The 15048-nt window shown below is 40.6% G+C and overlaps 1 protein-coding gene and 1 long non-coding RNA gene across 7 annotated transcripts in view; one reads left to right on the plus strand and one right to left on the minus strand.

The window, feature by feature from the left end:
- TRIM55 (tripartite motif containing 55) overlaps nucleotides 1–15048 on the plus strand; it is a 44614-nt gene that overhangs the window by 6270 nt on the left and 23296 nt on the right. For all 6 annotated transcript variants that reach the window (XM_038579415.1, XM_038579417.1, XM_038579416.1 and 3 more), the window contains exons 3-4: nucleotides 1381–1546; nucleotides 4024–4119. In XM_038579415.1, the coding sequence (XP_038435343.1) occupies nucleotides 1381–1546; nucleotides 4024–4119 (262 nt within the window). The remainder of the gene's footprint in view (nucleotides 1–1380; nucleotides 1547–4023; nucleotides 4120–15048) is intronic.
- Nucleotides 246–6980, minus strand: LOC119866707. The gene is made up of 3 exons (XR_005381038.1): nucleotides 6853–6980; nucleotides 5571–5864; nucleotides 246–2275 (listed from the first exon to the last, which is right to left on the minus strand). It is a non-coding gene; the product is annotated as an uncharacterized LOC119866707 (long non-coding RNA).

Consider the following 15048-nt stretch of genomic DNA (forward strand, 5'->3'; position numbering starts at 1 on the left):
GATAGGATATGTAAGAATTTCAGGTTTTTGCAGAAGTAGGCCACACCCATACCTCTCACCATATTTTCCAGATGAGGCCTAGAGCACCACGATTTGGCATAATTTTTTAAAGATTTCTTTCTTTTCTTTTTTTTTTTAAAGATTTTATTTATTCATGAGAGACACACACACACAGAGAGGCAGAGACACAGGCAGAGGGAGAAGCAGGCTCTATGCAGGAAGCCTGACATGGGACTCGATCCTGAGTCTCCAGGATCAGGCCCTGAGCTAAAGGCAGCACTAAACCACTGAGCCACCAGGGCTGCCCTGATTTGGTGTAATTTTGATCTTGATCATAATACATAAGCCATGCTGATCATCAGGGAAATAGACAGGGTCCTACCATGTGCTGTACCTTCGGCCACTTCAGGTGATTCTACAGCTAATAGGTTATTCTTAAATAGCAATGACTTGTCACTCCCATTTCGTGTTTTCAATTCCTCATCCCTTGGTTATCATCTCACTAACATACACAAATCCAACGCTCCATTATTACCTGTTGCAGTTTCAGAAAGTTTTGGCTGATGCTGAGCTGTCGGAAAAACTGAAACTTGAGGATTATCTGTAAAATCCTTATTTCCAAGGTTACCACCACCTCCCAGAACAGCATTTTGCATTTTTCTTATTGCTTAAAGCATTGTGCCCCTTCACTGAGTACAAACTACCCACTCTCAGTCCGTGCCAAGTCCTCACTCAGGAAATTATTTACATTTAATTTTCTGAATGGCAGAAAGAGACTCAAACAAATTAATGACATGCATGCTGATATTTTCCTTCTTACACAAAGGTACTTCCCACTAGTGCCTAAACTAATAACCGGAGATCTGGGCTCCTCTCCCTTCTCCTTTCGGTGGGAAAGGTGTTTGCCTGAGGTTGGAGAGTTGGGATCTAGCGCTTCTGCCAAGCTGGAGGAAACTTGGGATTTCATTTACCAACAACTTCTCCCTCTTTTGCCATAATTGGAAAGTATCTCAAGAGACTTGAGTGTATGGAGAGAGTCCTGGATCACCCTCCTAACACAAAAATCCAGTGGTCAACTTTCAGGAATTTCACTAGCCATGTGTGGAACCCTCAATAACTTGAAATCAGCCATGATGGGAACACTCACCACAGAAATTGTCAAATACTACAGATCAGAGTGTCCAAGTCCTACCCCCTATGCCAGGCTGGTTGCTGGACATCTATCAGCACACCACTGCTAAGCCCTCAGGGCAACTAAATTTTGAGGGCTCTGAGCACAAGAAAGGTACTGTGGGAGTTTTCTGGAATAGCAATGCTAATCACCCCTCCCTGCTTTGGCCCCATGGGAGCTGACACATTTATCTGCTTACCTCCTCCCAGACCAGAAAAGAAGTCTGACCAGCCCATGTGTGAGGAGCATGAAGAAGAACGCATCAACATCTACTGTCTGAACTGTGAAGTGCCCACCTGCTCTCTGTGCAAGGTCTTTGGGGCACACAAGGATTGCCAGGTGGCACCCCTAACTCATGTGTTCCAGAGGCAGAAGGTAACGGAGCCTCTCCACCCCCTGCGGCTCCTCCTTTGCAGCCCCTTCTAAGTGCTTATGTGAGTGGCTCCCTTCACTGAAGAGGACCGCCCAAGCCAGGCAGCCCTGAGGCTAGGTGGTGTGAAGGGTGGAGTGGGAAGGGGTGCACTACTGGTGAGCACATGGCCAGTCAAGAGATCTCCTGGAGAGTAAGGGGACTGCTAGAGAGGGAAGGGGTACCAAGGGCCAGGAAGGTGCACAGATGGCAAAGGTCACTGTTTTTGTGCTGAAGTTGCTGAAGGCAAGTAGTGTGTTGGCACCTGGTCTGAGCATTTGAAGTTCAGGTGATAGATACGAAAAGGATAACTTTTCACTCCAGTCACAGAAATTTTTCTTCATTCACTAACAAAAGGTTGTTTGCCACAGCCCTCCTAGGCCTTTTATCCCCAATTCCTATCGCATTAGGCTTTAAGACTGGGTTTGACTGGCCTCCTAGCCTTTCCACCTAGGCCAGTTGCAAAAAGGCCTCCTTGAATTTGGCATATGCCCCCATCCCAGGGCCTCAGCTTCAGCCTCAATGCTCTCATTGTGACCAACTATAGTTTTTCCCCTGGCTTATTGCTCACCTGCCAACCTGGTTCAAGTAGCAACTTGCCGATTTCGTGCAAATAAATATGCGGTTGCATGCTCAGATAGATGCAGCAGCTCCTGTCATCTAGAGTGTGAGCAGCTCCATAGCTCAGCTTCTTTCTGTGAAGAATCATAGATTCCAGATTTGGTCAGTGTCTTACTATGAGGATCAAAGTGGGAATCAAATTTGAAAGCCAAACTTTTGGGCAACACCAGCCATAACCATAACCAGTAGCTGCTAAAGAAGCAGGGTTTAGCAAGTAATCTATAACATTTATTTATTTTTCAGTCCACTTATGATTTATTTCCCCCTCTTCCTCCTACACTCACCCACCCAGCTCATATCATGGTGTGTTAGAACTGAGTGGCATTTGTTTCATCCTATTTCCCTAAGAGCCCTAGAGACTCCTATGGGATGAACATAGGACAGACTGGCAGGACTTCTTCCACCCTGTTCCTGTTTGGGCAAAGCGGCTTCACTTTTACCTACTGGAATTTCATATTACCTTCCTTTTGAAGAAAGGGTTCTGGAGCTTTAAAATATTTTACAACCACTGTTCTGGTCCAATCTTCTCATTTTATATCCAAGAAAATTAGAGTCTAAATTGATTACATGTTTGCCCAACATCATAACGAAGTTAAAAGCAAACTTGGACCAAGCAGGTAGGTCTCCTAAGTCCCCACTGCCTGGTGTTCCATAGCCAGTCTTGGAAAAGGGTAAATACAAACAATGGAGTCTCTTTGTGTCAAAAGAGGATTTCTTTTTTTTTTTTTTAATTCTTTATTTTTTAATTTATGATAGCCACACAGAGAGAGGGGGGGGGGGGAGCGCGCAGAGACATAGAGGGAGAAGCAGGCTCCGTGCACCGGGAGCCCGACGTGGGATTTGATCCCGGGTCTCCAGGATCACGCCCTGGGCCAAAGGCAGGCACTAAACTGCTGCGCCACCCAGGGATCCTGAGGAGAGGAATTTCAAGTTGGAAATTCTCCCCTAGAATATAAAAAATAGTGAAAGGGAATAAAGTGGAAAGGAGAAAAAATGGGTGGGAAATACCAGGGAGGAAGACAAAACATGAGAGACTCCTAACTCTGGGAAAAGAACTAGGGGTGGTGGAAGGGGAGGTGGGCGGGGGGGTGGGGGTAACTGGGTGATGGGCACTGAGGGGGGCACTTGATGGGATGAGCACTGGGTGTTATTCTATATGTTGGCAAATTGAACACCAATAAAAAGTAAATTTATAAAAAAATAAAAAAGAAAAAAATGTTTAATGTTTAATAAAAAAATGTTTAATAAAAAAACAATAATGATACTAAGAAAAAAAAAAAGAAAGAAAATTCTCCCTTAGAACCAATGACAGTTTCACATTTGCAATGATTTAGTCTAGTATGTATGTCTTTGTGCAACTAGCACATAGAAGGTACACAGTATGTTGGGTAAGTGAATAAATGTGAATTAAAAACTACATTTCCCTAATAAAATGGATCCTGAGTTACGCTAAGAAAATAATTCATTTTCAGTCCCTGAATTTATAAATAATATTCATAATTTCTTAGCCTGAATATGCTATTCTGTATCTATAGTCTATAATTCAGTGTTTAAAATTTTTTTAGCAGGGTCACAGTCTCTTAAGAATTTGGTGAAAACTATAAAATCTCTTCCCAGACAGATGCACCTTTATATACACATCTATACAAAATTTGATTTACAAGGGTAGGTGGTAGACAGACCTTCTAAGCCTTATTGTTATTACCAAGGGTTTCAATGGACCCTGGATTAGAAATCCATGAGGACAATACTGTGATTTATCCAAAATCAGTGATGATAAGAAAACTCCTAAAATCTTGCATCTCTCTTTTCCCTTCATTAGTCTGAGCTAAGTGATGGCATTGCAGTCCTTGTGGGAAGCAATGATCGTGTCCAGGGAGTGATCAGCCAGCTGGAGGACACCTGTAAAACTATTGAGGTAAGTCAGGCAATTCCAACCAAGTATAAACAAAGCCTGAACTCCTGGGGGGTTGTGACTGCCCACTGCCACAGAATCTTTTCTTACAGAATGACCTCCTTCCTCATATAACTCTAAAACATTCTCCTGGCCTCAGGAAGAGAAGGTACCACATTAGTCAACAAGGCAGATTTTGCCACATTTAGTAGGGTGGTTGCGATATTTGTTGTTCTTTTTCAGTCAATCCGTTTTATAAGATTGACTACAACAAAAATCAATCCCCAGTAACAAAAATGAGTGTGGTCCACCATGGTAGCACTATTTCTTTGTGGAAATCCAAACGGTCTTAAGAAATGTTTGTTAATGCTTTAGAAAATCCTGTGCAGGTTCCAGCTGCCTATCTGAGTTCTGTGGGTATGCAAAGTGGATAGCAGGAGGAGAAAGATGTGTATGATGGTAGTTAGAGAATGATTCAGTAGCTGGGAGCTCACTCAGACCTGAGTACTGGCTCATTCATCCCTGCCCTCTGCCTGGCCCAGTGCCCGGCACATAATAAACATTCAGTACAAACTCAATGAACAAACGCATGAATGGCTGGCTGTTTTGCTCACACTTAAGTTTGGCATATAAGAAATACTGTTAATCCACCCTTCCTCAAGATCAAATATAAACTGTGTAATTGCTGAAGGCAAAATGCTTGAAGTCTAAAGAAATTTAGCTATGTGGCAGATATCTTTTTAAGAACTGAAGATTCACAGACTAGTAAAGCCAGGCCCTCATAGAGGGCGGGTGCAAGACAGCTGGGTGAGTGCAGGTCTCTGGAACTGTAACCTGGAGCCATTTATTACCATCTCCCTGCTTTAAATTTTAGGGTTACTTGTTTTTTTCATTTGGACCTCAGATGCAATGCTGAAGCATTATACTGCTTACTCTGTGGCATATTGTCCTTATTGCTATGGGCAAGACACCTCTTGTTAGCTATTTATTTCCTGTTATCCCCATTTCCCACTCTCTTCTCTGTAAATAACCACTCTAATATCTTTGGTGTTCCATTTACCTATACTCCTATAAAATCTTTGTTGTTTTATATTCACATCTTCTACTTTTATAAATGGTATTATGCCGTATTTCTCATTATGCTTCTTTTTTTAAACTAATCATTAGGTTTTAAGATCCATTTTCATGTACATTCAATCCCTTAATTTCTCCTCTGTAAAAATGGGGCATAGTGCCCACTATATAGCGTCACTGTGAGAAATTAAATAAGCATAAACAAAATGCTTCACACAGTGCCTACCATATGGTGAGTGCCTGCCAAGTACCCTGTTTTCATTATTTTATCATTAGAAAGGCAAATTCTATTAAAAGCCAAAGGCTGGTTCCTAGATAATAATTTCAAGACATTGGCCATAATCATCTCATTTTAGATTTACACATCATTAAAATCAATGTCCTCTCTTCTCCATACTTACCTTCCTGAAAAGATCACAATACATCTGGGACCCATTTATAGAAGGAAAGCTTTCTCTGGGTGAAGAGCCCAAAGAGGTTACAAAATGGACAATAGAAACTCTTTTCTTTTTGCTTATTTACAGGAAAGGCCAAGTACAACTTAATCAGTAAGCCATGAATCAGCACTCCAGTGTGGTACCATGTTGAGTCTTGAGCATATAAATAGGAGTATGTTACTTGTGGGCAAGTGAGGTCATCTCTGTACTCCTCTCTGGTCAAGCCTTCATCAGAGTCCTCTCTCGAGGACGGAGAGGCTGCAAAACACAAGCAGGAGAAAAGCTCTGTGGGTCACATTGGGCCTTGAGCAAACAACTCAGGCTCACGTAGCCAGCATCAGAGGACATTGAAAGGACGAGGAGAGATTTGACAACTGGTTTTCTTCCTGGAGGCGGGTCAGACACACAATAGGGAGCAGCTGTTTTCTCTTTCACCGAGAACAAGACAAGAAGGAACAGCTTTGACATTAAGTCGGCAGAAGAGATTTAGTGCAGATATCAGGAGGAACTTCCGAGCAGTGCATGTCAGGATTACTACCTCTATTATTCCTGATAAAAACATTCATCAAACATGCACACTTTTGTAAGTGCTTTCACAGGTTACCAGAAAAGTGTAATTGTTCCCTGCAGGGCTTTCCGATGAAGCTGTAAATTGGCAGGGGTCGTAAAAATGTCCATCCCTTTTACTTATTTATTTCACTTGAGATTTTACTTTAAGGAGACAAAACAATATAGAGTGTATATATTCATAAATAACCCTTCACAGACATTTAGAGGGGGAGAAAACCCCAGGAACCAAAAGGTCAGGAGCAGTGTGAATAGTGGGACTATATACTCCTTACATATTCCTTATATATTCCTGTATTTCGCATTTTTCTAAAGTGAGCCTGGCATTTTTAATAACCAGTAAAATAAAAAATGAATGAATGTGGCCCAGATAAGCACAGTTCTTTCAGATCAGCTTAGGTGGCTCATCTGGAAATGTATTGGCTCAGAGCCTCATGGAGGTGGTCCCTGATCTTATGATCCCTACTTGATGCAAATAACCTCCCTTTGAAGAGGCCAGAAACCAGAGACACTGCCACAAATGGCCATACGGTGCCCCTGTAATCACCAAGGTGATCCCCATAGAGCCAGGGCCATACCAGTGGGCAAAACATCAGAGGCTCACTTTGTGCATGCCAGCCTGCGAGGCAGCATGCAGTGAAGCACAGCAAGTTCTTGGCTTAGAGTGAAATGGTCCTACCTTGCAGAGCAGGTGAATTCTGCACCAGAGTTTAGGTCACAGAGCTCCTGTGTCTCCCCTTCTCCCTGAGGTGGTTGTTTTCCTTCCTGACTTTGCTCACCACCTGCCTGGAAACATTTTCTGGGAAGCCACCGGTGGCTCCTGGCCAGGGGGTGGGGAGCTGTTGTTAAAGAATTCCCTCTTCTGATTGGTGAAGAACTCCTTAGGGATGGGAAATGGAGTAGTCCCTGGTTGGGCACTATCCTTCCCTAATTACCTCACCTCTTCCCACTTGGGGCCCTGACACCTGCCCTTTGGTAGGAGTGTCCATCCCTTGTACATGTCTAATTTTGTCCTCGATCATGTAATGTCTTGCAGGGCTGGGCTGGACAGGCACTTGGCCCAGGACCAGCCCTGCAGAGCTGCTGAGCTTCTGCTAAATCACCCTGTGGACTCCTTCTTATCTTTTAAAAAATAACGTATACTGTTGATGTGAGTTTCCAATGATTCTGAGTGGCTTTGAGAGGACAACAGTCATGAAAGGGGAGTCTGAACTGTGTCAAAAGGGGAAGTGGCATTTTTTTTTTTCTCATTGCTGTGGGCTGACAGTGGGTAAAGAAGCCTAAAGTCTTTTCAGCATTGCTGGCTGAATGTGGCTCAGACTAAGATGTTCCAAGAGCTCTGGACTGCAGGTTGTTGGAGGGCCTTCTAGGCTGTTTTAGACAAGCCCCGCATGGTCTGGAACTACTTGCCTTTCCAAGCTGGGAAATGTTCTGGGACAGGCTGGGACTCAGAAAGAGGGGTGCTGGTTGGAGTGGACCAGTCCACTGCCTCAGGAGCTCTCTGCTTCCAGAAAAATGTGCTTCGCTTTCCTTCCTCATCCCTAGAAATCAAAACCTCTGTTTTACAGTCTTTATGGAGGGCGATTATCCTATGTCACTGGATACCCAAGAGAGTAGGCTATTAATACTGGCCCTCCTGAGGCAGGCTGGTGGGTAGGCCTAGAAATAATCCTGTTTTTTATGGGTATACATCTAAAGGGAACAGTTACAAGTTGAATAATAAATATTTGATCTTGAGCCTTTCCATTATCTGAAAAATGACAACTTTAATAAGACCCTCCGATGATTCTGCAGTTGAAAACAAATCTATTGTATTTCCAAAACAATAATTCTATCCAAACAGCTTTTGGGATATTGTCAGTGCAGTTACAAATATGAAGTATAAAAATAGTAAGAACCATGTTAATAAGCATGCTGGAATTTTTAAGGCAACATTTTAAAAGAATAGGTTTCAGAGTTTGAATTTTAGCTGTTATTTAATTATATGACCTGGGGAAGTTACTTAAGCTCTTTGTCCCTCAACTTCCTCACTGGTACAGTGGGGTTAATAATATATTCTTCACAGTGTTATTGTGATGACTAAGTTGGGATAAGAGGCACATGCCAGAGGCTTGATAAGTGTGTTACCTCATATTATTCTCACAGCCAGCTTGAAAAGAACACACTGTAATGATGCTAATAGTTGTTTGAACCACTGGAGCATCTGGAGCATCTTTTAAGTGGTGTCAGAATAAGACTATCAGGGTCTTGGTGGATTATGATGTGGGGGTAAGCAACCTCCTTTAGATGGAAAAACTGAACATGAATGGTAGAAGATATTAGTCCTATTATTTATCTAATAGGTAAATATTTACTATATTTATAATTAATATAAATAGATAATATATATTTATAGAAGAAGCTTGGAGGTAACTTAAAATATTGGCAAAAGTAGATGAAGACTCTTCTGGGAAATGCGTTGACTCTCCAACATGAACAGGAGCAAAATAAACAACTGCTCAACTCGCCATGGTCTTGTGGCTTTCACTGAATCCAAGAGCTCAGGTCAGGATAGGCTTGCAGGGCTCTCTGACTTAGAGTTTACTCATGGAGCTTCTAAATGATCTGGACAAACACTCCAGGAGTAAGCTTTAGAGATCCCATAAATTAGAAAATAATTGTGCTAACATGAAGCGGGTGGCAACATGGTATGATAGAAAACAGCATGAATTTGGGATTCCCCAGTCCCACGGCCATGGGGTAGAGTTGCTTGGCTGAGCACTGCACAAGGGCACCCCACTGACAGGAAAGGGGCCAAACTCCAGCTCCGGTACCTGGAAAGAACATGTTATTCTCCTTTGTCTTTTTTAGTGTAGCCTGGCGGAGACCCAGCTTCTCACCTGAGTCTGCCCTCATGGGACTTCTCCCAACTGCTAGGAATTGGGGCTTTATGAGCAAAGGTTTGACTGATTTCCTCAGGAGTATCTTCCTACTTTAATATAGTTCTTTATTTATATTATTAATCTGCTGTCTGCTTTTTTCCCCTTCTTTTGGGGGTGGTTGGGGGAGAAAACCCTATTTGGCTTAATGCAGAGAATTCTGAGGTACTGTATTTCAAATGAAGCTGAGTGTGGACTTCCAGACGCAGAGCCATAGCACCAAACAAGCCTGTGTGTCGATGAGTGGTGGAGGAATGTGGTAGGGTATGTGAATGAGCTGGGTAGAGCCACAGTTGCTCAGTGACAAGTGGTGGGCTAAGAGCTTATCTTCAGCTCTATTTTGGGCACAGAGGCAAGTTCCTTACATGGTAAGAGCAGAGGTTCCAATTATCTTAGGTTTTCCTGTCATAGCCCTGGCACATTCCCAAGCTAGGATTGACATTGCAAGGCCAGGACATATAATTTATGTCTTCATGCTGTAGATGACCACTCTGAAACTCACCAGGAGTGGAAAGAGACATCTTATAGACTGAAGACTGCAATATCTCTACATTTACCTCAAGATGTAGAGTCTTGGAACTGTACAGTCAAAAGGGACTCTGGCAATCACCCAATCCCATCCCTTATTGTACAGATAAGAAAAATGTCCTGAGGCTAAGTGGCTTCCCTACAGTTGCATAGTTGTTCTTTGCTGTTCTCTTTTGAGTACTGAATGAAGCAGAGGCTTGGAGTATCTACTGACATATCTATTTTATGGGAACATAGAAACTTTTGAGGACTGAATATTCTTAGATACAAGTCATATTTCATTCATTCACTCAATCATTCAGACTATCTTTCTTGTGTGTACACTCCATGCCATACTCTGCACACATAATGCTGGGAAGTGGTGATGAACTAAATAGAAAAGGTTCCTGTTCTCAGAAAGGTTTTGTTCTGGTAGGGAAGTTAGACAATAAAACCAATAAATGACAAGATCATTTCAGAGAATAATAAGTCTCTGGGGAAAAGGTAAGCCACTGAAAATCCAGTCATTAGAAACAATGGAATGATGGTACTTTGAGTGGTGGGCTATATACTCTTTAGTAAAAGATTGTCTATTGTTGATTTTTTTTTCCCATGGAATGCTTCTCTTTGCAGCTGCATAAATTGTATCTTAGCGCCACTGGAATATAAATGAGGTTAAAAATTAAAGTGTGTCAGTTTTAACATTCCTACGAAAGCAACAGCTAAACAATGGGTTTTAGAGAAATATTAAAGGCTACCTACTCACTTCTAAGGAAATGACCAAATGATTACTTGATTTTTTTCTTTTTAGCCAGATACTATGAGATTGGTTAGAAACAGATATTCCACCTGTCATCATTTTACCATTTGAATATGAACAGCATAATTTTCCCTTTATAAAATCACCCATTTTTGGTATATTGCATCCATACTGGGCTCACCTCAGAGATGGGATGAATCTTATTTTTATTCAAGGACTACAGACAACTTTTATTTGGTTCTTCTAAGAAGCCAATATATATAACTGTCCTGGCAGACCCAGGAGGTAGGTCACCTTGCAGTGGAGGCTATGCATCAGAATATGCTTAGAGGCACATACCTAGTGCATTTATGATGGAAGTTATTCAGTTGCTAAATGCACTCACACAGGTGCACATGTGTCTACACACAGGACACAGGGACTGGAGATATCAAAAGAAAGAAAATGGAGAATATTTTTAAAAGATAAACTTTGAAGGTCAAGAGGTATATATCTCGATTCAATTAGTATTCAGAGAAGTGGGGTAGGGGGAAGGTACACAGCCAAGAACTTTTACTGAAGCCTTTTCTTTTTCTTTCTTTCTTTCTTTTTTTTTTTTACCAAGCTTTTAACTGAAATAAGTGAAAAAGAATCTTAAAAGCAAAAAGAAATCTTTGAGGTGAGGAAGTTTTTGCAGAGAAGAGATAAAGATGGTTGCTATCATGCTTTTGCAGGTAACATTCATCCTTTAAAGTGTGCTACCTGCAGACATTTTGATAATGTGGTAGTCCACATTTTTCCCATTCCATTTTTCAGGTTACTAGAAAGTCACTGTTGAAAGCATTTCAGGTCCACATTTACAAAGGCACAGTAGGTACTGAAATTCAGAGTAATCACTATCACTAGTGAGCTGGCCTCTAACAGCATATTTTTCTTTCATGGCATATACCTGTTCCCTAATTACCTCAGAGGGTGAGTCGATAAGCTGAGGTGTTTATTGTTAACTGACTTTCATAGCACTTTGAAGGTCTTGCAGTCCAGAAGGACAGAAGGGTGCCCACCTTAGTCTCTCAGGTATTGCTTCTACCTCAGAGGGCATGAAAAAAATAGAAGAAATTTAATTTCTTCAAATGAGTATTTCTCATTTGAATCTGACATTAGGTTAACCTGAACATCTTAAGTTCATTTCTAAAAGTCTGTAAGTACTAGTTTCATAATTTCAAGAAAGAAGCATATTTTTCCTATTTTAGAAACAGATTTGTCTGACTCTTACCATACTTTACATAGGATTATACTAAAGGCACATTAGGAAGAGAAAAAAGAAGTGAAGGGTTTTTGTATTAGAAATTAGAAAATACAATAATTTTTCTACCCTTCTCATGAACACTGAAAAATTCTGGCAGGTTTTTAGATCTTGTAATGCCTAATACATAGTAATTAGTGAATTTTGCTGAAGAATGAACTAATGAATATAATTCTGAAACAATTTGAGGTTTCTTTAAAAATCTACTTGCTGCAGAGTTGATTTGTTAAAGACATAAGTTCAGTTTACAGTAGTTCACATAAAATTTTTTTCAAGTTACTTTCAAGTATTTCATAGTAGGGTATATAGTAGGAATAGTTTTGACCCAGGAGTACAAAGCCCTTGGCTCTAGGCCAGGCACCAACAATAAATGGCAGAATGGCCTGAGAAAGTGATTTAACTCTGCTGGGCTTAAGTTTCCACATGAGTGAAATGATCGATTTGCAGCAGATTACTTCTGATATTCATGCAACTTCAAAATTCCACAACTAAATAATTCAAATTAAGGAAAATTGGATCTAAATTTAATAGCACTGATGTAGTACCTATAATGTGTCAGGTGATGTTATAAGTGCTTTATTCAGTATGTAGTCATATAATAATAATAATCTAACATATACTCTGCATGGGGTAGCATTTCCTACACTGTAAATAAGTAATTAATAGTTGCTATTAAAATGATAGTAATTTCATTAAAATTAATATAGTACAAATCATTAAAAACCAGAATGAAAATAAAATAATACTTGGAATTGAAAAATAATGTAAAAATAAAATGGTTATTTCATTTAAACCACTAAATAAAACACTAGCCATTACACATGACTTTACATCAGTCTCATTATAAATAATTTGGGTTTTGTGAACTTGAATATTCTCACACATACTAAATCATATAGAAGAAAACTTTTGAGAAACAAAAATATTCTACCAGTATCATATATCAATATTCATTATATATGTTTCAAGTGCACAATTCCTTTTAGAAAAATAAGCTACAAATCCTTATGTTTGCAATAAACAGTAGAGCTTCTGAACATCAAAGAGGCATATTTCAGGAATGCATTGGGCACAAGGTCGCCTTTGAGCTTAGAACAGAAAGCATTAAAGTGAAAGAAAGTTTGATTGGGAAGCTACTAACAGGCTTCACCAGTTCTGAGGTCTCATAATAGTCCAAATCTCAAGGTAAAGGGCTGGAAATGGATGCAAATTTGGCGAGCCCAGTGATTTCCACATCTGGACATGCTTTGTGGGCCCTTGTCCTATTACTCTGACAACTGTCAAGGCTCCATGGATTTTAATCCCATCCTCATACCTCCTCTGCTCCTGCTCTTCCTTTATGGCCAGAGTTGGGCACCACTTCATAAGAAGCTTTTCCTGAGCCATCCACCCCTCCCTGTTCCCCTTGAATGTCCCCTGCTGGCATGCTTCTATAAAACCTGGTATAAATCTCTAACATATTTGAATTATTCAGCTTACCAGGTTGCTGTTATGTTATTGATCCATAGTCCTTCTCTCTTGGTGAACCTGAGCTCCTTGAGAACAAGAATTATGTTTTAGTTCATTGTTGGGTCCCCAGAGCCTTGCATAGTGCTTGACACAAATGACACATTTAGGAGTTGATTGCTAAATGAATGAATGGATGGCTACATGACAGCATTAACTAGTAATTATTACTAAAATGGTTAAATCATTGGATGTCCTTCATGCATTGTTATTGATCAGAAAATATGATAAGGATTGACTGTGTTCCAAAGGAGGCAGTGAAGTAAGGTGTGTGTATTTCCTGCACATTTGTGGAGTATCTTCATAACCAACAATTTGGTTTAGGTTACCCTATTTCCCCCTTACTCTAAAAATAGTAGAGAAATTGGAGGAAAATGAAACGCAGTTTTAAAAAACATGTTCAAATATGTACACTGAACATCTGTTGTCCAAAGTGATGTATGTCCTAGGCAGACCCAGATTCTATCCTTAAAGAGACTATACTTTAGATATTTAAGGAACTCATGTAAAGGATGAAAGAGATACTTGACATCTAAGAGACCAGTGTTTACTAAATGAAAGAACATGTAAGAAGGGTCACAAAGGTTGGAGATGTCAGATAAATTGGCTGGATTCCTAAGAAGCCCCCACCAGGCAGGAAAGCTACATTGCATCATTGTGTCTCGAAGTCTGTTCTCAGCTGTAAAGGTCACGGACCCAGAGATGGTCAGGTCCAAGGAGATATATCAAGCTTACTGGAGCTTGAGATACCAAAAGGCCAATAGCCAGGCAAACCAAAAGCTAATTATGATTTAAACATGGACTCAGAGAAGGGAGCTAGATGATGCTGGAGATGCTTCAGCCACACAATGCAAATCACAAGGCTGACTTTCCATGCAGGCTTTCTCTCGGGGAATCAAAGACTAGATTCAGTATTTCCCCATCTTAGACGATATTGGATGAATAGAGGACCAGGCGGATACAGGTGCATGTCATTGGTGATAACTATTATGGGATTTCAGAAGAATGAAAAAATGGCATTCAGTCATAGAGATCAAAAAACATCTTATGAGAGAAGGTGGTGTTCCAACAATGTATTTAAGATTACTTAGAGTTTGCAACTGTGAATAAGGAAGGAACATCCTAAACAGAGGGGAAATGATGAGCAAAGAAAGTGAATGATTTGTTTTTGCTGGACATGGGGTATGTGATGAAGAATAGTACAATATTATGAAGGAAGGCTGGTACCAGATTATGGAGAAGCTGTAAAGTCAGTTATGAAGCTTAAATATTATTCTTTGGGCAATGAGTAGTCAGAGAGAAAGTACTGTACCCCAGGGAAATGTACTCCAGGAAAATGAATTCAGCTGTAGTGTATGAGTTTGCTTGAAGTAAATTCCAGATGCAGAGACCAATGGGAAGCCTTAGAATTTCCATGGGAGGACTGAAACTGGGACAAGGATCAGTGCAGGTGGAGTAGAGAGAGACTGAAGGATACAAACCAGGAAGTATCATGGTGTTTTCCTTACACATACACACATACTTACACTCACACACATATACTCACACTCACACTAAGGCAAAATATTAACCCATAAGCTGTCTAACCAACACAAAATTTTTTAAAAACTTGTTCCTAATTTCTATGAAATTCTCCATTTTATAAAGAACATAGTGAGAAATCATTGATCCATTTAGCAAATTCAGCTGACTTTGGATTGTATGAGTATCACATTTGATAAAAATGAGATCTTCAGGATACCTGGGTGGCTCAGCGGTTGAGCTTCTGCCTTTGGCTCAGGGCATGATCTCACATCGGGACCGAATCCCACATCGTGCTCTGTGCGAAGAGCCTGCCTCTCCCTCTGTCTGTGTCTCTGCCTCTCTCTCTGTGTCTCTCATGAATAAATAAATAAAACATTT

The sequence above is a fragment of the Canis lupus genome, chromosome 29 (assembly GCF_011100685.1).
Source record: "Canis lupus familiaris isolate Mischka breed German Shepherd chromosome 29, alternate assembly UU_Cfam_GSD_1.0, whole genome shotgun sequence".
Taxonomy (NCBI): Eukaryota; Metazoa; Chordata; class Mammalia; order Carnivora; family Canidae; genus Canis; species Canis lupus.